Source organism: Sciurus carolinensis, chromosome 2, assembly GCF_902686445.1.
Source record: "Sciurus carolinensis chromosome 2, mSciCar1.2, whole genome shotgun sequence".
Taxonomy (NCBI): Eukaryota; Metazoa; Chordata; class Mammalia; order Rodentia; family Sciuridae; genus Sciurus; species Sciurus carolinensis.
In genome coordinates this window covers 54,168,849-54,194,160 of record NC_062214.1, presented here as the reverse complement: position 1 = coordinate 54,194,160, position 25,312 = coordinate 54,168,849, and the positions used below count along the sequence as shown (strand labels likewise).

Sequence of the window (25,312 nt, the reverse complement as noted above, 5' to 3'; positions counted from 1 at the left end):
GGTCACCTGGTTTGTACCGTTGGAGAGGGGATCTGGACACCTAACTTCTCCTCACACATACCTCCAATCAATCTATGTGTTTTCAACCCTGCGACTCCTGAATCTGGGTTCCTCTGGTTCTCTTTCTGTATTCCTTTGGTGTAAATCAGCTTGCAGCTTCTTACCTTTTCCCCTTCATCTTTGGTTTGGTCTTTTGTGTTCTACTTTGTCGATTACTATTGGCCTGGATGCTGCTGGAGATGAGATGGGGGGAGAGAGGAGGAGCCATCTTGGGGTGGGCCATGACTGAGTGGGCCTGTCACTGGGAGGCCTCTACCTGGACAGAAATTAAAAACTAAGGCACAGGGTCAGAGGTAGAGCACTGGAAATCAGTGGTAGAGGTCTTGCCTAACATGCATGAGGCCCTGGGTTCCATCCCCAGTACTGCCAAAGTAAATAAATTTTAAAAAGTTAAGACATAGACAAGGAGAAATTGCACAAGAAAGACGCATCATGAATTTTAGGATTGGATCAAGTTCCTTGTTTCTGAATTAGAACCCAGATGACTTGGCTTGCAGAGTAACAGAATGATTTCCTTAATAGTACTACTATAAACTTAGTTGTTTTCAGGTATTGATTGGCTGCTCTGGTGGAGGGTAGAATTCAAAACCTGAGAGATTTTTTTTTTTGCTGATCATAGCACTACTGCCTGGGGCATTCCCCTCTGAGGAATAGAAAGGAAATTCTGGAAATTTATACTCAACTGTATCCTTTGTCTAAGTAGGGGCTGGTCAACTTTTTTTCTTTATCTTTTCTTTTATGGTGCTGGGGATTAAACACAGGGAAGATTTACCAAGGAGCTCCTTTTTTTTTTTTTTTTTTTTTTTTTTTCTGGGAAGGATTATATAGTAAATGATTTTTGCAGATAAAATGATCTTGTTTCCCTATAACTACTCACCTTTGCCATTGTCACATGAAAGCAGACATAGATAATAACATAAATAAATGGATGTGTTTGTATTCTAATAAAACTTTATTTAGAATGTCAGAGAGGCAAATTTGGTCCACTAACTAGTTTGCTGATTTTAAGTCTAAGTTGTTCTGATCCCTTTTCATTCTTGATAAAGAGTGCAAGACAATTTCTCCATTTCTGTAGCAGTTATTTTCAGGTTAAACTCAGAAGTTATAGTTTATTTTTGTTCTGGCTTCTTCTCTGCTGTTAGTTTAATTACTGTTACTTTGTAAATAATGTGTGTCTTGCCCTTGGTTATTTTGCAGTGTTGTTACTGTATATCAAGATATTAACAAGTCGGTTCTGTTGTTGCAGCAGAGGAAAGTCAAAATAGAGAAGGTGGAGGGCGGCATTCTGTGATCCAGCATTTTCCTAAATTGTCTGCCTAGAAGATTGTGTGTGTGTGTGTGTGTGTGTGTGTGTGTGTGTGTGTGTGTCAGGGTGTGGTACTGGGGATTAAAGCAGGAGCACATTACCACGCAGCCATATCCCCAGTCCTTTGAATTTGTTTGTTTGTTTGTTTGTTTTTTGTTGTTGTTTTGATATAGGATCTTGCTAAGTTGCTGAGGCTGGTTTCAAACTTAACTTCCTGCCTCTGCCTCCCAAGTTACTTGGATTACAGGTGTGCATCACTGCACCTGGCTGGGAGGAGCTATTCTTTAATTCCCACCTCTCCATCCTTTCTCCCTTATCTTCAGATTGTGCCTCTACTGTTCAGATTTCTATGCCTCTATACCTACAGGAATTGGAAATGTGTTTTTCTAATGACAATGGCCAGTGGCTAGGAGCAAGGACAATAAACATATGAAGCATACTTTTTTTTGGTACTGGGGATTGAACCCAGGGGTGCTTTACCCACTGAGACACAGCCTAGCCCTTTTATGATTTTATTTAGAGACAGGGGCTCGCTAAGTTACTGAGGCTGGTTTTGAACCTTTGATCCTCCTGCCTCAACTTCTCAAGCCATTGGGATTTCAGGTGTGTGCCACCATGCCCAGCAAGGAAGTACGCTTTCTTATACATTCATATCAAAACTATTTTCTAGACAAGTATGGATAAAAACTAGACCTAATCAGTATCTGCAATTTAAGACCAAAAGGGTTTCTTTATACATTGTTCGTGGTGTTGGGGATAGAATCCAGGGCCTCATGCATGGTAAGCAAACACTCTGTCACTGAGCCACATTCCCAGCACCCCTCAAAAAAAAAAAAAAAAAAATTAACAAATTAACAAATTTACAAAAGTAGAATTGTAGAACAGAGTCCAAAGTTCTAAGCAAATGTAACACACAAATGCACATTTTTGCTTTTCTGTTTACTAAGTAATATTTACCATTTATTGAACGCCTAGAGTTACATTCTGTTCTAGCCTCCTCTTTCTCCATATTTCAGAATTGGTTCACTGGAACATGCGTTTCACTGATCTCTAATAGGAAGGATGTGAGGGAGATCTGGTTGTAACACCTGTCACCCCATTGATCCTCAGTGTTGATAGCTAACAGGAAGCTTCTAGAAGAGGAAGAGGGATGGGATTGTGTGGTCAAATACATTTGGGAAAGCTTAGGTAACAAGAAGTTCAGCAGGTTTCTCCCCAGTAGGGCTTCTCTGAGATGCTGCTGCTGCTTCCTTCCCTTTTCTTTTCTTTTCTTTTTTTGGTGGGGGATGGGTCCTGGGGATTGAACCCAGGATGTTCTACCAGTGTGCTACATTCCCAACCCTTTATTTTATTTTGAGACAGGGTCTTGGTAAGTTGAGTAGGGCCTTGCTGAATTGCTGAAGCTGCCTGGAACTTGTGATCCTCCTGCCTCAACCTCCTAAATTGCTGGGATTACAGGCAGGCACCACCACGCCCAGATCAAAGCTGCTGCTTCTTATTTTATTTTATTTTATTTTTGTTGTTGTTGTTGTTGTTTTAAGTTGTACATGGACACAATACCTTTATTTATTTATGTTTATGCTGAGGAACAAACCCAGTGCCTTGCACATGCTAGGCAAGCGCTGTACACTGAGCTACAACCCCAGGCCTCAAAGCTTTTTAATATGTGATGTGACCTTCAATGAAGGAATATAGCACTTTCCCAGTTTTTTTGGTCATACAGTAGTTCCTGAGCAACGTTTGCTTGCCCACTGTTGCAGTGTTCCATAATCTTCTTCCAACATCCAGTAAATAATTCTGTTTCCTAAAAATCTTTAGAATTTACTCCTTTGCATCCAAAAACACAACTCAGCCCACCAAATCTCTTGCTAATTGAGACCTTAATTGGTCAACTGTGTATCAGTCATGGTCCCAGCAGAAAACGGCACACTCAAACTCAGTAATTTGAAGAGAAGTTAATTAAGAGATAGGACAGGGATTAGGAACAACACAGTACCCCTTGGGGCTAGTTACAGCAGGAATCATTAGCTCTGAAGGCCTGAGGGGACTTGTGGGGGATTGCTTGGTGCCAAGAGGAGAAGTAATTGTTTGGAAGGAGCTGCCTGTAGGAGCCATAGGAGTCACAGCTTTTGGTAGAGAAAGATAGTCAATTCAGAGACCTGGCAGAACAAGTCCTAACCCACTCCAGTCTCTTGGTGGTGCCTCCCACTGGCCAAACCTATTGAAAACTGTAGAGAGACAGTGATGCATTGTCCTGGCCAACTTCCGGGGGCAGAGGTGGGGTTAGTATAGAGAGTGAATCCCAAGGGACCAATATAAGCTGTACAGTATAATCTGACTTGAGTCTAGACTCCCCAACCCCACTCCGTGTGTGTGTGTGTGTGTGTGTGTGTGTGTGTGTGTGTGTATGTAGTGTGTAGTGTGTATGTTACGAGGGATTGAACCCAGGGATGCTCTACCTCTGAACTACATCTGCAGCCCTCTTTGTTTTTCATTGAGAAAAGGTCTCTATAAGTTGCTAAGGTTGGCCTGTAACATGCAATCCTCCTGCCTCAGCCTCCTGAGTCACTGGGATTCCAGGTGTGTGCTGCCACACCTGGCCATCATCCACATTTCTAAAATCCACAGGTTCAGTCTAGTCTGAACTTTTCTTGCTCTTTAAACTAATTTATCAATTGATCCCCTTTATTCTTCAAATAAAACCAGTGGTTTACTACCTCTGGAAAACACACCAGCATCTCTTCCTAACTCTACCCTCAGTGAACAAAGTGATTAGTTTGGTAACTTGAAATCAGCTTGGCAAAACTACCAATTAAGGCTTTTCCCCCCACTTTCAATGAGTTGAATATATTGATTTTTTTCCTCCTCAGGAATAGTACTGGGGATTGGATCTGGGGGTGTTCTACCACAGAGCTACATCCCTAGCCCTTATTTTTTATTTTGAAAAAGGGTCTCATTAATTTGCTGAGGCTGGCCTCAAATTTGAGATCCTCCTGCCTCAGCCTCCCAAATTGATAGGATTAAATGTGAGTGCCCCTGTGCCCAGTTCCTAATTTTTTTTCCCAAGGAAAAAGCTTAGAAACAATGTCCAAAATTGAGTGCAAGGAGCACCTTCTATATTCTTTGAATAGTATTTCCTACTAACAGTAATCACTGCTCCTCAGAGAAATGACTGATTCTAGGTCTGGGTGAGAAATATAACCAGATAAGCTGGAACCTCTTATATTAGAAAAGAAGGGAACTAAGATTCCCAGGGTCAGGTATAAAGGACTCAAGAGTCATCATGTAGGTATTTTTACTGGCCCAAAAGAGTACAATTTGAACATTGAAAAAAATATCTTTAATATAAACAAACAAGCATATATATGTATATATGCACATATGTATATATATGACATGGATTAAAAAATAGAAAGACATCAAATATATTAAAAGTCTGGGAGCTCCTATTTATTTTTAAAAACCAAAACCTCATTGGTTACCTTTGGAAAATGGATGCTAGGGAACCAGCTTATTCTGAAACTGCTAAATAAAGATAATCAAATATTTGCCATCTTTTTTTTTTTTTTTTTTTTTTTTTTTTTTTCAGTGCTGGGGATTGAACCCAGGGCCTTATGCTTGTGAGGCAAACACTCTACCAACTGAACTATATCCCCAGCCCTGCCATCTCTTTCTATATGGACGTTTCAGAAGGTAATGAAATAGGTGATGAGAGGAAGGTTCTTTTTAAAAAAGATTTCTGATCAATGAAGAAGGAATGATAGGGTTTCACTACTTTGCAAACCCTGATGAAATAAGAAATCTAGATGGTTATTTTCTGAATCCATTTGATATATGATGAAAAGCTGATGGAAAATATTTTCCCCTTATTTTGCAGTACTGGGATATCAAACCCAGTGCTTCGTACATACTATGCAGGCAGGCACTCAACTACTGAGTTACAGCCCCAGCTCTGATGGGAAGCTTTATAATGAGCAGGTCAGGTCAAACTGGCAACATCTAAATCCAATGATCGGTCTTTACATTACAAAAAATAAGGCCCTGATGTGATGTAATGGGAATTCTGAAATATTCTTGCCAAAAGGTTGAAACTGGGTCTGATGTACAAGGATACAATAAAAGACCCAGAATGTGATTCTATAGGATCAACATCAAATAAATTGGAAGTAAAAAGAGGGAGAATTTATAGATTAAAAAATTTAAGAGACCTTTCAACTAAGTATAGTGTGTGGAACTTATTGGGTACCTGATTCAAACATATAAAGTTGCTTAGTGCAGTGGTGCATGCCTGTAATCCCAGCAACCTGGGAAACTGAGCAAAGGATCTCAAGTTTGAGGCCAGCCTCAGCAATTTACCGAAACCCCGTCTCAAAAGAAAAAAAAAAAAAAAAAAAATGGTGGTGGTGGTGGTGGATGGGGATGTGGTTCAGTGGTAGAGTGTCCCTGAGTTCAATCCTTAGTGCTGCAAATAAATAAAGATTACAAACCATTTAAACAATAACAAATGAAAATCTCAACACTGACTTCATGTTTGATATTTTAAAGTTTTTTTTTTTTTTTTTTTTTTTTTTTTTTTTTTTTTTTTAAGTGTATAATAGTGTGGGGATTTCCCCCCTTTATCTATAGAGTGGAGCTTCAACCCCAGCCACTACTAATATTTTAGGCTGGATAATTGTTGCTCTGGGGTGCTGTCCTGTTGTACTCTAAAATGTTCAGCATCACCCCTAAACCCTCTACCCACTAGGTATGCTAGCTAGTAGCACTCCTTTGTCAGACCAGTAAAAGCTATCTCCAAACATTGCCAGATGTCTCTTGGGGAACAAAACTGGTCTTTTTTTTTTTAATTTCAAGTCAGAGTCTTGTTAAGCTGCTAAGGATCTCCCTAAGTTACAGAGACTGGTCATCTTCCTGCTTCAGCCTCCAGAGTTGCTGGGATTACAGGCAAAATTAACCCCATCAAGAAACAATGTTTGAAATACCTACTGAAGTATTTATGGTTAAAATGATATTATAGCTGGAATTGTCAAAATAACCTGAGGGTGGTATAGGCAGAAGTAGAAGTGAAACAAATTTGACCATGTGTTGACAATTGTTGAAGCTGGATGGTGGACACATGGGAGTTCATTATACTGTTCCCTCTGTGTTTATTAGTTAAAAAAAAAAAAAAGTTAAAAAGCATAGTGCCAAAGGAATATTATTTTCATTTTCCCAAAGCAACATTAGCATAATGTATTAAAGGAGCTGCCTTTAAATCAAAAGTAACTAATTTTTAGTTACCAATTAGTATGACAAGATTATCAAAAATGTTTTCCTCACGTAAGATTCATAGCTGCCATTTTCTGCCAAGCATGGTAGCACATACCCATAATCTCAGCAGTTCTGGAGGCGGGGCAGGAGGTTAGCCTCAGCAACTTAGAAAGACGGTCTCAAAATAAAAAAAGGGGATGTAGCTCAGTGACAAAGTGCCCCTAGGTTCAGTCTCCAGTACCCTCTCCTCAAAAATCTTTTTTAAAAGTCTTGGACAAGACCCTCGTCTACTTCTCAAGTTCCAGGAAAGTAGATTTCCTGGCTAATGACTGGCTAATAATTCCTTTTCCAAATCTGGTCATTTTCTTTCTCCTTTGTGGTACTAGGGATAGAACCCAAGGCCTCACTTGTGTTAGGCAAGCACTGTGCCACAGAACTATACCCCAAGTCTTCATTTTTTTAAAATTTTTTTTATTTTTTTTTTGTGGTCAACTAAATTGGGAGTTCTAATCAGGCTGTATTTATTGTTGTTGTTGTTATAAGCCACTGAGGTTTATTTGGTCTAAGGAATCTTAATAAGTAACATTGCTCTAATAAAACACCAATACCTCAGTGTTCCTCAGGGCTTATATTTATAAACATGAAAAATTGGAAGAGCACTGGTCGTAAGCCCTATCTCATTCTAGCAAGAATATATTTATCCACGAATTTATTAAATCTTTTTTTTTTTTTTTTTGCAGTACTGGGAATTGAACCCAGGGCCTCACACATGCTAAGCAAGTGCTCCATCACTGAGTCACAATCCCAGTCCTCCAGTTCTTTTTAACAATTTCTTTTCTTGCCAAGTTGTTGAGACTGGCCTCGAACTTGGGATGCAAGTTGTTGGGATTATAGGCCTGTGCCACTACATCTGGCTTAAACCTTCATTTAAAAAAATTTTCATTTTTTGGAAAACCCTCATTTATCTCAAAAAATGAATTCCAAATACCTCTTAGAGTCCTTTGTTAAGACAATACACACTCTTACTATGATCAAAGGTGCACTAACAATAATGGTAATGATGTAAGATATTTTTCTGGCTGAGTTAGTAGCCTTATGAGCACAGAAAATAATTTTTTAGTAATTATGACAGGATGATCAGAAATATTTTAACACATTACATTCGGGGGTTGGGAATGTAGCTCAGTGGTAAAGTGCTTGCCTACTTGCTCAAGGACCTGAGTTCAATCTCCAGTACCAAAACATTAGTATAAAAGTGTGAGGATAGTGGAATAGAAACATGAGTTTAAAACGGTGCAAAATTTCTAATTAACCAAGAGCTTTGTTTATGAACCTTTTAAAATGGATAATGGTGGGCTCCATTTCATACTTTGGAGTAATTTTTGTCTCAAAATTTCTAATATGTTGGCAATGATACACTTTATAAGCATTTTTTTTTTTTAAACTTAAAATGTGTAGAGAACATGTAAGTTTTCCCAAATTGTTTTCAGAGTTAAATGGGCAAAAATAGTGCAACCAGCATTGTTGTGACGGCTCTGGGCGGCCCGCATGCCCTGATCTTCACTTCCTTTACCAGCATCACTCCCAGGTTCTGTGAAATCTTCCTCCTTTGATCATCCCAGTCATTTTCCTTATCGAATGTTAGCCCTCGATAAACACCTTTTTTCTCACTCCCTTGAAGGAAAATGTAGAGCACAAGTCTTTATAATCTACTTGAGTTTTCAATAACAAACCTACCACGCAGGGGCTGGGGTTGTGGCTCAGTGGTACAGCACTTACCTAGCATGTGTGAGGTCCTGGGTTCAATTCTCAGCACTACATATAAATTAAAAACAAACAAAAAACCTACCATGCAGCACCATCTGTTACAGAATGAGAAAACTGAAGATCGGGATAAATTCCACAAGGTCTCCCTGCCAGGAAAGTCAAGCTCTTCCTCAGAGACATCGGGGGCCATTGCTAGCCACTTACACAAACCATCCACCTCCCAATTTTTCATGTATGCCAGCTTAAAGCTATTCCATTTCTAATTTCATACTAATTTTCCAACAGTTTGGCCAGTGTTCAAAGACAACGAGATGCTTACATATATGCATTTTTATGTAAGGTTGCCACCTTTTCCTTTTATTATTGCTATTTACTTTTTCTGTAGCCAACTTCCCCCAGTCTTCTCTGGTGACTTGCACTTAGGAACACAGAGTAGAACATAGTAGTGTATACCCAGAAGAGCACACTACACTTGCTCAACACCTGGTGTACTGCCACCTGTAAATAATGTAAGGTGGGCATGATGGCACAGGCCTGTAATCCCAGCTACTCAGGAGACTGAGGCAGGAAGATTGCTAATTCAAGGCCAGCCTAGGCAATTTAGCAAGAACCTGTCTCAAAATAAAAATAAAATCTAAAAAAAGGTGGGGATGGAGGAATGTAACTCATTGGTAGAGCACCCTGGGTTTAATCCCTACTACCTGCAAAAAAGTAAAATGTTGCTGCAGTTTAAACCTCCAGTCATTAATTAGTCAATCAGAATTTAACTGGCATTATTTTGCTCCCCACATTTTTTTTAATACCTTTTTTAGTTGTCAATGGACTTTTATTTTACTTATTTATATGTGGTGCTGAGAATTTAAACCAGTGCCTCACACATGCCAGACAAGTGCTCTACCACTGAACAACAATCCCAGCTCCCAACATTTCTTTTAAGGCTACATTGAGTGTAATAATATTTTTTTGGGGGGGTGCGGTACCAGGGATTGAACTCAGGGGCACTCAATCACTGAGCCACATCCTAAGCCCTTTTTGTATTTTATTTAGAGACAGGATCTCACTGAGTTGCTTAGTGCCTCACTAAGTTGCTGAGGCTGCCTCAGGCTTCCAAGCTGCTGGATTGCAGGCATGCACTGGAGCTGGCTATAATAAATTTTAAAAGGCTAAATTTGCACATTAAAAATCACTTAAGGAGCTGAGCATTGTGGTCCATATACCTGAAAATCCCAGTTACTAGGGTGTGCAAAGGCAGGTGAATCCAAGTTCGAGGCCAGGTTGGGTAAGTTTGTAAGACCCCCATCTCAAAATAAAAAAATAAAAAGGGCTGGGGATGAAGCTCAGTGGTAGAGTGCTTGCTTAGCATGTGTGAAGTCCTTGGTTCAATCCCTAGTACAGCAAAGAAAAACATTTACTTTGAAATCTAGCACATGACTATAATCCCATCTACTGGGGAGGCTGAGGCAAAGCCTGCTTTGGCAACTTAGTGAGACCCTATCTCAAAAAAAAAAAAAAAAAAAAAAAAAAATCTAGGGATGTAGTTCACCCACACAATATCCCTGGGGGATCAGAGGCCAGGGTGGGATTCTGTGATTTGATAGCAGAGTTGGTGCTTGCTCCTTTAAAATACTATAAAGAGGGGTTGTTTTTGTTGTGGTTTTTAATTATTAAATCTCACCCTAGTTAACACTGTTTAGCAGGAACTGCTAACAATGAAACTGAGAAAAATAAACATAAACAGGAACAAATGACCTTTTATTTCATACAGAGATACAAAGGCAATTGTGTGTAGCAACAATCTTGATGGGCAGTCCAAATTCTTGGGAGGAAGTAAATTCATGATAAATGTCATGATGCCTGCTCAAAGAGAAGGTCAAAGAAAAAGTGAGATGAGACAGAATGCTATAGCTAATAAATAAAGTAAAAGTGCTACATGGTTTCAGTGCCGCGACTTCAGAGTTTATTGGGGTGATCCCTGTGCTATTAAAACTGTAATTCTACACAGTTGTCACCAAAACTCCCAAAGTGCATTTGGCATTACTTTGCGTTAGAAATGGTTATTTCAGGGACAAAATACTTAAAAATAATTGAGTCATCCTATTTTATTAAAGGAGTTGCAAACTTTGTTCATTCTTGTCTGTCTTGGAGGCAGGCTCTGGGACAAGCATTTGGGATGATTATCCTCTTTTAAGGAAACAGGGTTGACACATTTTTGTTACTTCCAGTTTTTGAGATGCTGCTAGTTCAAGAGCATCTTCTTTTAATCTGAGTAAGACGTTTGCTAAAAAAAAAAAAATGTCTTCCAAAAACAAGGACAGGGCAAATGGCAAATCTGTGCAAAAACACTTCTCCAAGACTTATCATTTGTCATAGGGACACACCACATAACTTACTATTCATCAAAACAGTTTATTGGCTTTAAATATACAACAGTAAAATTATGTTAGTTAATTTTGTTTTATGATAAAAGAGTACTGAACCAAAATTTTAGAGAAAACTGTAGGCTCAGTAGCATGATTTCAATCTATTTTCCAGGATAAACAGACTGAGAAAAGAAAAAAAGCGTTTATGACTTTTTTTTCTAAGAAGAGAAGCTTCCTAAACTCAATGTTTAGCACTGAATTGGTTTTGACTAAACCCAGAAAATTGGGGTCTATAAAATAAAGGCACAAATGTGAACAGCAAGAGAAGAGAAAGAATTGGGAAGAAATTTTTATTTTAATCTCAAGTGTAACATAGGTTTGCTGGTTTTTATTTTAGCTATTTAAGGCAGGATTATCTCTTGCAATCCTGCAGATAAACCCTAGTGTTTTAGCTATAAGAAAGTTTCTAGAGTTCAGATATACAGATAAACCGATTTTTAAAAACTTTTTGTCAGAGTATTCCAAAGATTTTTGAAGCATTATATAAATCTTTAAAATTCCTATCACTCACATTTAAAGAAATAAATCTATGTTTAATAAGGTACTCTGAAGACAGAACAGCTTGCTGACTTTCCTGGCTGTAGGGATGCAGTTAATCTCTGCACAGGGGTATACACAGGTGGGTGCCTCAGCCCACTCTGCATCTACTTAAGACAGCTGAACATTATCAGTGGAACTCTCTCATCCAATGGAGAAGGGGTTGTACTAACAGCATTGCCCAAATTTGATAGTGAAATTTTAAAACAATATCTCCTTTTCTCTAAATCTGTTTCATTTGAACAGAGAACAGTGATTTATTCGTATTAGCTCCTGACTACAAAGTAAAATGGAAGAGAATCAATGATCCCCTATATCCTTTGATTTTACTAATGAGACAGAAATATAAAGGAGCCTTACTTTTTTTTTTTTTAATTTGGTAGTATGGGAATTGAACCCAGGGGCCACTTTACCACTGAGCTACATCCCCACTCCTTTTTATTTTGAGACAGGGTCTCACTAAGTTTCTGAGGTTGACCTTGAACTTGTGATCCTCCTGCCTTAGCCTCCCAAGTTGCTGGGATTACAGATGTGCGCTACCACACCTGGCAAAGAGCTTCACTTTCAAATGACAACCTAATTAACTGTTGATAACCTGACATTTTAATTGTGTATGTTATGTGTACCTGTTATTGATGTCAATAACTCCCACTTCTGAATAACAAAAATTTGAACTCCACTATCCTTATTACTAAGTAACACAAACACCAAAGCTTACAAAATAGTAATTCCACTTCGAAGGCTATAACAACAGCAAGGGATTTTGGTGGAGTTTCCACTCTTCCCTAAATGATGGAAAAAAAAAAAAAAAAAAAAGGAAACAGAAGGGTCACACTAAGTCTGAAATATAATTTCACTATGAAAAACGGGCAACAAATGTCCCTTAGAGTGACAGGAGTTAAAAATGGGGCACTGGGAGAGTACTGAACGGGGCATCATTGTGGTGTTGGCCTCCGCTTCCAACAAGTAAGGAAGGATCCTAGAAAGAAGTGGTGAGGTGTTTCTTTCCTGCACCCTTCTTGAGCTGGCAGCAAATGATCAATTACTTCCCGTAGAACTTCTTGTTGAGAAGGAAGATCAGGAGGTTGACATTTACTTTAGCTCTATCAAATAATTTCATGACTGCAACTCCTTCATACTGTAGCTGCAGCAGGTCCTGTTAAAAAAAAAACAAAAAACAAAAAACAAAAAAAATCATTTTGGCAGTCAGTCAAATCTGTGGAACAACAAAAGAAAGGACACAACGTAGGGAGGGATCCAGAAGGAATAAGGCAAGTTTCCTATGCCAGATGCGAAGCAGGGCGAGACAGAAGTTTCTAGCTACATGACTGCCCCCTGCACAAATACCCTGGGAGCTGGAGCACACAGGCATGTTGGCCAAGGGGACCTGCTGGTTAATCTGACATTAGGGAGTCATATTGTTTATATTTAAAGCACACCAAACTTGGAAAGAAAAAGCATGTCAGTTATCACACACACACTTCTTTTTATTTCAGGGGGCTTAGGGATGTGGCTCAGTAGTAGAGCACTTGCCTACCATGTGTAGGACCCTGGCTTCCATCCCCAGTACTGCAAAAAACCCTTTTTCAGAAGTTACAATGACATTTTCCCATTTCATTTCATTGTGGGTCACCAGTTTTAAGAAATTTGGAAAAGGCAGAAGCATTGTAAGACATGATGAAATATACTAATCACTGAAAGTGAGACAAGGGGGCTGGGGTTGTTGCCTAGTGGTAGAGCGCTTGCCCACCAAGACACTAGGTTCGATCCTCAGCACCACCTAAGGATAAAAAAATAAAGGTATCGTGTCCATCTACAACTAAAAAAAAAAAAAAAAAAAAAAAAAGAAAAGAAAAAAAAAGTGAGACAAGACTAGTAATGTCTTAATAACATCTATTAGATTCTTTTTCAATAGGGATTGAACCCAAGGTCTCTTTCATGCTAATGTGTGCTCTACCACTACATCCATACCACCTCTCTATTAGATTCATAATTAATTTCTATTTCACATGAGAAATCTTTTATATTTTGACGACAAGGGATAAAAGAGGACTTAAGGAGCCTACCCTGTGCTGGCATTGTTTAGATACATTATAAGATACATTTTTAAGTCCTCACAAAAATCCTATGAAGTGAGATTACACCAGGTTTGAAGATGATCTGCTAAGGCTCAGAGATGTTGAATGATGTGCTCAGCAGATCAGAATTGGACATGGCAACTCCAGACCTGATTACAAAGCTGCTGCTTTTCCTACTATGCTCCACCATGCAGAACAAGTTTAAGGAATTGGTGTGGTCTTCCTACCTATAAACTTTAGAGGAGTGGGAATGAGAAAGCAAGGGTTAAAGGACCCAAAGTGACCCAAAGATTTAATCAATCCATCTTTTGGAAAACTCCTAGCAGCTCCATGAGGGTGGGGACTATTGCGTCCCCCTATGCCTAATATATCACCTTGCATCTAAGCAGTTACCCCACATTTAATGAACTTGAGCATAAATGAATAAACTACTTCAGGCAGACTAGTAGGCCCATATGTATTTGGTGAAAATGAGGGAATAAGTGGGTCTTTTTTGTGTGGAAACATTTAGTTAGCTATTTGTACCACAAAATCACTTCACATTTGTTTGGCCAATATGCTTTGAGAATCTACTAGTTTCTGAGAAGGAAACAAAGATGACTAAGACATACTACCTGTCCTTAAGGAGTGGCACAGTTTGTGGGGGGTGGGAGGGAAATGCGTCAACATGTACTATAAACAAAGGATGTCTCTCAGGGCTATTGAAGCAAAGGGGAGACCAACTATTGTGGTATGATTGGAGGTGGTTTTGGAGATGGTAACACACAGGCAAGTATTCATTATTAGATGGAGGAGTAAAAGGGATGGGAAAGGGAGGAAAGGCACCCAAGTAAAGGGAACAACATGTTCACGTGCATGTTCATAGCAAGGCATCTACCCAGTTTGACAGAGTGTAGCTAGCACTTTGAGAAATGGAACTGTAACAGCCTATAGGGCCTGGGGTGCAGCTTGGTGGTAGAGAGCCTGCCTACTATGCTTGAGGCTCTGGGTTTGAACTTCAGCACAGGAGGAGAAAACAAAACAAAACAAAATTTATAAAGTGTTACGTACACAAAACTAAAGGAGTCTGGACATTGTTAGGAATTCTCTCAATGCCCTAATATTTTTTAATGTGAAAAAAATTAGATTCTTAAAATAAAAATTAGGGAATCCCTGCAGAGTTCTTTTTGAATTTAAAATGGGACTCAACTTACAAAGATGCAATTTATACACACCTCATCAGAAAACATCTAACCCTAGCAGGGTGCAGTGGTGCACACAGGTAATCTCAGGGACTCAGGAGGCTGAGGTGGGAGGATCACAAGTTCCAGTTCAGCCTCAGTAACTTAGTGAGACAGAAAAGAACACTAAACTTCTAAGTATCAATATCAAATCAAAGGAGAAAAAAAAAAAAATCAAACTATACTGTTAACCCTTATACCTAAGCCTTTCATTCAAGTCTAAGGTATCATCTCAGTTTATTGGCAACACTTAAGTGGAAGATTGTTTAAACACTTCCTGAAGATTCACATATCTTGGAAAGCTCTGCAGAGTGCACAGGCCAAATCAGACACATTCAAACACTTGGCTTCTTTCCCCTCTGTGGAGCCAAGCTCAGCTGAACATGGACAGTTTTCCCCCGAAGGGGTCTTCATTTTATCTCCTTCCCCCACCTTGATGAGAATATAACTACTTCAAAGAGAGAGATTTTAGTTCTACCTGTGCATACCCACCTGATAATGTAGCATAAATGTCTCCATTTGAACTCCCATGAATTTGGCTTTCACTTCAAAGTCTCCAACTTCTTCTGTTGGACTGATTTCAAAGATAACATTTTTAAACCTGTTGAAACATAACACGTGGGTGTGCTTTTTATGTTCTCATAACAATATTCTGTGAAATAGGAAAAGGGATGAATTCAGTCTTTGTGGGTGAAAAGGGGCAGAGGTATAGGTTCAAAGTCTTGCTGCAGGTGAAGCAGCATGGACTGCCACTGCTCAGCACCCTTTGCTTTGGGACCTGGAGGGAAGAATGGTGACCTCTCTTCATAGCACAACCCTTGCATTCTACTCAAAGAGGAACCACTGGGGATTGCCACAAGAGACCTGTGAAAAGGTAACATCAGAGAATTCCCTTGGTCTTCCACATGGCCACTGCTGAAACTCTGTGATAAAAGGAGAACCAGGAAGAGAGTGGGCAGGAGGGAGAGCATCTGTGTTTGGATGCAGGCATGTTTGAGGACTGGGAGAACTGAGCAGGTAAAGCAAAGGGAGTCAGTAAAAGGAACAAGAGGAGGAGGTTTTCTGGACAAGGTAGGTGCTATATATTTAAATGCACTGAATATGACCAAGTTAAACTGCTATTATTATATTACTCAGTCTCAATAAGCTACATGCCAGGAAATTCTACAGCACTACCAAAAAAGTAGGATTATGCTGCTCCCCAGGTGAATAAAGTCTACCACCCCAAATTTCCAGAGCTCAACTATGGAACTCAATTAATCACCTATTAGGAACAGAGCTGAGGATGATAAAGGATGTAAAAGAGGTCACCATGAAGCTAAAAGAACTCATAAAACCCATGCACTGAAATGTGCATTCTGTTTGGAGTAACTCCAAAGTTATTGCTTTTTCTTTTTTGGGGTGGGGAGGGGTTACTAGGATTGAATTCAGAGACACTCAACCACTGAGCCACATCCCCAGTCCTTTTTTTTGTATTTTATTTAGAGACAGGGTCTCACTGAATTGCTTAGGGCCTTGCTTTTGCTGTGGCTGGCTTTGAACTCTCAAGCCTCTTGCCTCAGCCTCTTGAGGCGCTGGGATTACAGGCATGTACGACCGCACCCCGCTCCAAAGTTATTCCTTAAAGTTTTATGAGCTAATTAATCTAACCAATTTTACTGGTTAACAGTCTTCTGGGCCTATAATAATGAATTAGAAAAAGGGGCATGTAGAGGGAGGCACCTAAACAGCAGTGGGAAATAATGACAAAAAAGAAGGGAAGAGAATGATAAATATTATGAGATAGAGACATAAAGTACTCAACCCCTAAAAAAACTCACAACAAACAAAAAACAGAGAGACTAAGATTCCCATTGAAAATGTGATCAAAGAAAACACAGATAATAATCTGTATTTAAAAAAACAATAATAATGTGCTGAGCGTGGTAGCATACACCTGTAATCCCAGTGGCTTGGGAGTTAAGGCAGGAGGATTCCCTAGTTCAAAGCAATTCAGCAATTTAGCAAGGCCCTAAGGCAAGCAACTTAGTGAGACCCTGTCTTAAAATAAAAATATAAAAAAGGGCTGTGGAACACTCCTGGGTTCAATCCCTAGTACCAGAAAGAAAGAGAAAAAAAGAAAGCAACCTGTCACAAAACCAAACACCTCAACAAGAAATCTAAAAAAACACAATTTTTAGGAAATATTTTTTAACTTTTAAAATAAAAAACATAAATTATCTTATTCATTACTCAGTGGTGGCAAGGAAATAGTGAGATAAGTACTTTTGTGTATACTTCAGACACTAGTGGGAAATATTTTGGCAATATATGTTAGGAGTTTATATATGTATTTTTAATACCAATATTTCATTCATTCATTCATTCATTTATATGCAGTGCTGAGGATCAAACCCAGTGCCTCACACGTGCTAGGCAAGTGCTCTACCACTGAGCTATAACCCCAGCCCGAATTTATATTTTTCTTCAACCACTCTGGAAAATACTATGATAGTTCCTCAAAAAATTTAAACTAGAATTGCCAAATGACATAGCAATCTCATTTTGGGATACATATCCAAAGAATTAAAAGGAGGATCTCAAAGAGATATTTACAAACCCACATTTGTTTCAACACTATTCACACTAGCCAAGAGGTAGAAACGACACACGCATCCACCAACAGATGAATGGACAAACAAAATGTGGTACATACATACAACAGAATATTATTCAGCCTTAAAAAGGAAGGATATCCTGTCACATGGATGAAACTTGAGATATTATGGTATGTGAAATAAGCCAGCAAAAGAAGACAGTGTCTGATTTTACTTATGAGGTAACTAATATGGTCAAATTCACAGAGCAGAAACTAATACTGGTGGTTGCCAGAGGCTGGCAGGAGGAGGAAATGGGGAGGTGCCACTTAATGGGTAGAGTTTTCCAAGATGAAAAACTTCCAGAGGTCTGTTGTACAACAATGTGAACACGCTGAACACAAATAAACTATACCCTTAAAACATGGTTCAGATAGCAAATTTTCTATTAATGTATTTTTATAATAAAATAATTTTAAAAACTTCTTTGAACAGGAATTCCATTTCTAGGCATCTTCTATTAAAACAAACATTGGGTGTGGTGGCATGGGCCTGTTGTCCTAGCTACCAGGGAGGCTTAGGGGACAACTGCTTGAGCCCAGGAGTTTGAGGTCAGCCTTGGCAGCATAGCAAGACCTGGTCTCCTGCCACCCCCGCCCCCCAAAAAATCAAAAGTAGGGTCAAAGATTTACATATGAAGGTGTTACCACATGTATAATATAAAAAGTAAAACCAATTTAAGCATTTTACAAGAGACTAAATTAGGGAATATGTAGCCATTACATAAGATGCTTTCAGCTGGGCACGGTGGTGCATGCCTATAATCCCAGTTACCCAAGAGGCTGAGGCAAGAGGTTTGAAAGTTTTGAGGCCAGCCTGGGCAACTTAGTGGGACCATGTCTCAAAATAAAATAAAATAAATAAATACAATTTAAGAAAAAAGATATATGATAGACACATGGTAATAAACAATATCATCCTAATTTACATTAAGAAAATAAGTAGGGGGACTGGGGTTGGGCTCAGTGGTAGAGTGATCACCTAATACTGTGAGGCACTGGGTTCATTCCTCAGCACCACATAAAAATGAAAGAGGTACTGAAAAAAACATGTATATTAAAATAAAGAAAAGTAGGTAGATTAAGTGGGCAAACAGATAATCTTCATGTGAACAGAAACACAGAAGAAAATGTACTAAAATTATTTCAGTGGTTATCTCTGACTTATGGGAATAAAAGTACTTTTTCTTTTCCTTTTTGCCTTATTATATATTCAAAGTTCAAGGGCTGGAGTTGTGGCTCAGTGGTAGAGAACTTGCCTAGCATGAGTAAGGCACTGGGTTCAATTCTCAGTACCAAATATAAATAAATAAATGAATAAAATAAAGGTCCATCAACATCTAAAAAAATATTAAAAAAGAAAAAAATCTCCATAAAAAAAAAAAGTTCAATAATGAATATGTATTTTAGGAACAAATAACCCAGTCAATAAATGGGTTAAGGAACTGAACAGGCACTTCACAAAAGAAGAAAAACAGCCTATCAACAAACATATGAAAAAAGTTCATCTCTTGCAGTCAGAGAAATGCAAATCAAAACTACCCTAAGATTCCGTCTCAACCCAGTCAGAATGGCAATCATCAAGAACACAAGCAATAGTAAGTGTTGGCAAGGATGTTGGGGGAAAAGGTACACTCATAAATTGTTGGTGGGACTTCAGATTGGTGCAACCACTTTGGAAAACAGTATGGAGATTCCTTAGAAAACTTGGAATGGAACCACCATTTGAACCAGTTATGACACTCCACGCTTTATACCCAAAGAACTTAAAATCAGCATACTACAGTGATGTAGCCACATCAATGTTTATAGCAGCTCAATTCACAATGCCTAAACTATGGAACCAACCTAGGTGCCCTTCAACAAATGAATGGATAAAGAAAATGTGGCATATACGCACAATGGAATATTATTCAGTTTTAAAGAAGAATGAAATTATGGCATTTGCAGGTAAATGGATGGAACTAGAGAATATCATGCTAAGTGAAATAAGCCAATCCCAAAAAACCCAAGGCTGAATGTTTTCTTTGATAAGTGGATGCTGATCCATAGTGAGGGGTGGGTAGGGAAGAAAGATTATGCAGAGGGGAGTGAGGGGAGGGGTGGGGCAATGGGGATGGGAAGGACAGAAGAATGAGACAGACATTATTACCCTATGTACATGTATGAAAAAAAAACAAAAAAAAAATTATGAATATGTATTTTAGAATCAGAAAAATGTAAAAGTTTCTTTTTAAATAGACACAAGATGAAAAAGCTCAGCAGTCTGAACTCACAGGGCTATGCAACCATGTGGCAAAGAAAGCTGGCGCTTCCCAGAAAAGAAAATGAAAATTCCACAAGTAGAATAAAGTAGATGCTTCTTTTTTATTTATTTGTTTGGATTTTTAATGATGGGAACTGAATCCAGGACTTCGTTCATGCTAGGCAAAAGTTCTACCATTGAGCTACATGCCCAGTCCTTTTTATTTTGAAACAGGGTCTAAGTTGCTGGCCTTAAATGTGGGATCCTCCTGCCTCAGCCTCCAGAGCAACTGGGATTACAGGCTGGCATCAACAAGTCAATGCTTCTTACTATTATTCTTACTTATTTTTGGTCTACACAGAAGAAATGGCTTCCTGATTTAAAGAGGAAAAATTAAGAAGAGGCACACAGAAACAAATGTGAATGTTCCCTGAGACAAATGTTCCACCAACAATGTAGAGGAATACATTTTATGACAAATTAATTGTGTATGAGGCCAAATTCTGCACATATAAGAATTATATATATTTGTTTGTATATATATTTATTTATATATGTATATATGAATAAACACATTAAAAAATACAAAGTGGTCAACCAGGAAAGAGAAATAAAGGCAAGATGAAGATATGATGAATCCAAGAATTTTAAAATCAACTTACAAAACAAAGTTAAAAAAAAAAAATGATAAACACTCACTGATTCACTTGCAGGTCCTCAATCTCCAGAAGAACTCCTTTTTCATGCAGTCTGGCTGCAGTATATTTTAGAGAGATCTTTTTGCTTTTCTTTCCCTTCATTTCTCTAGGTTTTTTGGAGACTCTGTTTAAAAAAAAAATCATATCATGTCTCTTTTTATAAGTAACTATCCTCATTGATAAGTCAAGGAAATGAGGTCAGAAAACTCTTTACATAGGCCTAAGTAACACAGCACTTGTAGAATAGTGAACCGTGTTAGGATTTGCCAGGGCGGTCACAGGAGAAGAAACATTACTACACTGCTCCTGCTTTAGTTTAAGTTATATGTGAGGACACTTCAATGGATCCAACACTGTCTTAATGCTTCTATGTCCTTCTTGGAACCTAGGCACCTACCAGCAAGTGTGAGTGCTTCCTATGCAAGCCTGAGGCAACCGTGACAAGTCCCCGGGTTAAGGAGTCACTCTAAACCCCTAGGTTAGGTAGAGAAAAATTTTTTAAACAAATAATTTTTAAGCATTTGAGTCAGCATAGCAATCACAGGAATGGGAGTAAGGAAAAACAAATAGGTCTTATAAAACTATTAGGATAATCAAAGCATGAAGTTGATAAGTAAGCATGGGAAGAAGAGAGAAATGAGATCCAGTTATATGGGACTCTCAATAGGGAGGTTTCAAGAAATAGGGCAGAAATACTGGTAGGAGTGCAAATGGGAACAATCGCCATGAAAGATATATGGAAATATCAAAATTACAGTTGCAGAGAATTTCTGACTTGGCAATTCCACGTCTAGGAATTTATTTTCAGAAATAAAGCTCACACTTGCAAAATGACAAAAAGTTTATCCAGAGAATTAATTAAAGTGTTTTATCCATCTATACAATGGATTAGTACATGTCTGCGTAGAAGGTCCAAAAGCAGTGACCACTTGGACAATAAGCACCTCATTGCTAGATATTGGTTTCTAAGTACCATTAACTAAAACCAGTGATGCTTGGAGAATTGATTCATTCCAGGTTCAGTGAGGGGAAGCTACAAGTTGAACCTGAAACACCATGTGCCAGAAAGGCAGTAAATGTACAAAGAATTTCAGGTACATGACAAAAGGACACAGAAGTCAGCTCTGCAAGCTAGGTTAGGTGAGTCTGGTTCCCATCCCTTGAATATCAGAACTGCCTCACTCCAGAGGGAAAAAGACAGTATACCTGTGTAAGAGTGAAGAAGTCACAGAGAAGAAGCAGAGGCAGCAAAATATGAAAAACTAGTGAATCTAGGTGAAGGGTACATGGGTACTTACTTTTCTATTCAATAAAACTTTCTGAGGTTAGAAGATTCTTTTTCTTTTTCTTGGTACCAGGGATTGAACCCAGGAAGGCAACTGACCATTGAGTGACATCCCTAGCCCTTTTTATTTTTTATTTTGAGTCAGGGATTTGCTAAATTACTTAGGGCCTTACTAAGTTGCTGAGGCTGGTTTTGAACTCCGTATCCTCCTGCCTCAGCCTCCCAAGCCACTGGGATTTTAGGTGTGCAGTTGAAAATTCTTGAAGTTAAGGTTAAAGTTGAAAAGTAAACCAATCTCTCAAGTAGAACCTGAACATGTCACGTCACCTCTCTGGGTGTTCATGCCCTCCTTGTAAAATAGGTGTGCTGATGGTTTGTGACCAGTTATAGGCAAGTTGCACCAGACTTTCTCAGACTCTGATCCTGTTTACAGGGGCTAGGGAATCCAAATTTGTATAATATTCCTTAAGAGACTTGGAAGCGCACTTAGGTTATGGGACCACTAGATGATCAATCTTCATGATTCTCTAATTTCTATAAGGTCAAGAAGGTATTTTGGAACCAGGAATGCTTTGACATAAGCATCCTTGAAACTGCCCCCCACCCCCCACATTATTTATATCACATGCTATTGAATGGAAGTAGGCAATTATGCAAATAATGAGAAGCAAAATAGAGAACTAATGTGATAAAGAGATCGAGGATGTGTTAGGTAAAAATTTTCCATGTCACTTCAGTTCCCTGTACTTCTCCTCCACCCCATTCTTGTTTTTCCCTTGGGTTGATTTTTTTTTTTTTTTTTTTTTTTTTTTAAATACTCACTTGCCCTTGCTGGCTAAGTTATCCAAGCAGGTTTTGATATAGCTTTTATAGTAATCCACCTGCTCCCCATAAAAGGTGGCTTTAGAATTCAGAGCAGCGTATGTTTGTTGCAATTTCACCAGTTCTGCCTTTCTCCTTTGTCGGTATCTTCGCTGATTCCGAATGTCCTGAGACAAAAATATTAAAATTAGGAAAATAATGATACCATGTGCTTCTTGAATGATCATTGTATATTCAGCACTAGACCCCAGCAATGCTTAACTCTGTATTGAACATGAGCACACATTCCTAACAGGCAGCTATCTGTGTTCACAAATTGATAAATCCAGACCTCATCTCATTTTTTATCTTCTAGTAGCAGGGAAATGGGCTACTTTCAGACTTCCACATTTTTTGAATTTACTTGTAAGTTGATATAAAACTCTTTTTTTTTTTCAGGGAGGAAGGGCAGTACTGGGATTTGAGCCCAATATTTTATTTAAAATTTTTTTTTTAATTTTGAGACAGGGTCTTGCTAAGTTGTCCACGCTGGCCTCAACTTGTGATTCTCCTGCCTCAAACTCCCAGGTTGCTGGGATTATAGGTGTGTACAACTTCATGTAGAAGAACTCTTAAATTTATTGTCAAGAGACGGAATTACATCAATCACCAAATTCTTAGGTGCATGGTATTCTTTTGGTGCAATGATGGAGAATACCTAATATTCTCAGCTTGCATTAGAGTCCCTCGCTTGAAATGACTCGCACAAATCAAGGATCTGATGACCAACTTTATACTTCATAGTAACTATGAATAAGATCTGAAGAATTCTTTAAGGCCAAGGACAAATTTAGAACCAGTAAACTCTAATATAGGGTCCTCTCCCTGTTAATTTAGGCCATGGAATAAGACAAGCAAGGTCCTGAACTTAGAAACAGCTTCTCAGAGGGGACAATGATTTAAGCTCTGCTCTGAGCAGCTACTATCCCTTTATGAGCCTCTGAAACAACTTTAAACAAGGCAAGGCCATTAATGTCCCCCAAATTCAATACCCTGGCAATGTCGTTGATCAGTTCCTGGTATTTGTTCTTTGGGTTCACAGTCCCAAGCTCTGTTAGCTTCTTTAACCCTGTCTGGATCTTCTCCTTCTTCTCCTGGAGAGTAAGGTTGTTGTCTTCCTTCACAGATTTTGACTTTTTCATCTTATCAGGAGTTTTGGCATCACGGATAGCCCGTCTCTGCATGGCCCTCTGATGTTCTGCTTCCTACAAATGAGAAAAACAAGTTCTTGATAAGTTTGCTACACTAATTCTAAAATGAGATTTATATAGCTTATCTGCATCTGAATTTATACAGTTCTCAAATTTCAATCTAGAAACAGAGGGAACAAGTTATACACCCCCTATCAAAAGACAAATGAGAAACTGCATGAAGTAGAGGCAGTAAATGATAGATACCATGTGCTTTTAAACCAAAGGCCAAATGTTCTCCCTGATAAGTGGATGATGATATATAATGGGGGTGGTGGGGCTGCGTGGTGAGAGAAGAATGGAGGAACTTTAGATAACATAGAGGGAAACAAGAGGGAGGGGGTATGAAAAATGGTGGAATGAGACAGACACCATTACCCTATGTACATGTATGATTACTTGAATGGTATGAAGCTACATAGTGTACAACCACAGAAATGAAAAGATGTACCCCATTTGTGTACAATGAATCAAAATGCAGTCTGTAAAAATAAAAAAATTATTTAAAAAAATTTTTTTTCAAAATCTGGCTCCCTGAATGTCATAACTACAAAAATGCAACATCAGTGATCAGTAAATTCTTGCTAATTCTTTAGGCCACCTTGTTCAGGCTGAATCAAGCCATCCCTCTGCTTTTAAACCCACTGCAAATGACAATATCTTAACAAGGACAAAACCTTTGATTCTGCCATCTTTCCTTGTTAACATTCATTTGTTTGTTACATCCTTGCCCAACATATGATCTATACTTGCTATTCCAGTCTTTTAGCACTTTCTTCTTTAACAACTTACAATCTAACTTCAGTTTCTACGGCTCTCATCACCGATTACCATTCTCCCATCCCAAATTCAATGTCTTTTCTTTTTTATTTATTTATTTTATTTAAAAAAAACTTAGTTGCAGAAGGACACAAAACTTTTATTATTTATTTATTTATTTATTTATTTATTTATTTATTTATTTATATGTGGTGCTGAGGATTGAACCCAGTGCCTTACACATGCTAGGCAAGCACTTTACCACTCAGTTACAACCCCAGCCCCCAATGCCTTTTCTTGGTTGTCACTTTGCTCATCTGCTCTGCATTTTCTCTGCATGGGTTTGGTACTTCCAAGTGACCCATGACCATTTCTCTTAATTTAACACTTTAATGATCATCTCTATGCTGACAGAATCCAAATCTTTGCATAAAAGGTTCTGGTGTTTTTTTTTTTGTTGTTGGTGGGGGGGATACTGGGGATTTAACCCAGAGATATTTTACCCCAGTCATATGCCCAGCTCTTTTTATTTTTTATTTTGAAACAAGGTCTAAGTTGCTTAGGACTTCACTAAATTGCTGGAGCTGGCCTTGAACTTGCAATCCCCTTGCCTCAGCCTCCTGAGTTGCTGGGATTACAGGTGTGCCACTATGCCCAGTTGGTGGCATGGTTTGAACTGTTTATAATGGGATGTTACATTTGCAATGGCTTGTAGTTCAGCTTGTAATTCCTCCCAAATTAGAATGATTCCCTTTCCCACTATCCCTCTTTCTTCTAATGTCAAGATAATTCTGCATCCCATAATGCAAGAGTTCAGGCTCTGGAGTCAGACAAAACCGGTTTCTAGTCTTTTTTTTAGCTGTTGCTAGACCTTTATTTTATATGTGGTGCTAAGGATCTAACCCAGTGCCTCACACATACTAGGCAAGTACTCTACCACTGAGTCCCAGTCCCTCAAGTCTGTTTTTGCCACTACAGGCTGGGCGATCTTAGGTAGTTGTTAT

The 25,312-nt window shown here is 38.6% G+C and overlaps 1 protein-coding gene across 2 annotated transcripts in view; it reads right to left on the bottom strand.

Moving 5' to 3' along the window:
• Positions 1 to 10,113: 10,113 nt before the first annotated feature.
• The window catches only part of Iqgap1 (IQ motif containing GTPase activating protein 1), a 106,166-nt gene continuing 90,967 nt past the window's right edge, over positions 10,114 to 25,312 (bottom strand). For both annotated transcript variants that reach the window (XM_047539549.1, XM_047539550.1), the window contains 5 exons: positions 23,352 to 23,564; positions 22,321 to 22,487; positions 20,215 to 20,337; positions 15,128 to 15,236; positions 10,114 to 12,493 (listed from right to left, as the gene is read on the bottom strand). In XM_047539549.1, coding sequence (XP_047395505.1) covers positions 12,380 to 12,493; positions 15,128 to 15,236; positions 20,215 to 20,337; positions 22,321 to 22,487; positions 23,352 to 23,564 — 726 coding nt within the window. In that variant the 3' untranslated portion in view covers positions 10,114 to 12,379. The remainder of the gene's footprint in view (positions 12,494 to 15,127; positions 15,237 to 20,214; positions 20,338 to 22,320; positions 22,488 to 23,351; positions 23,565 to 25,312) is intronic.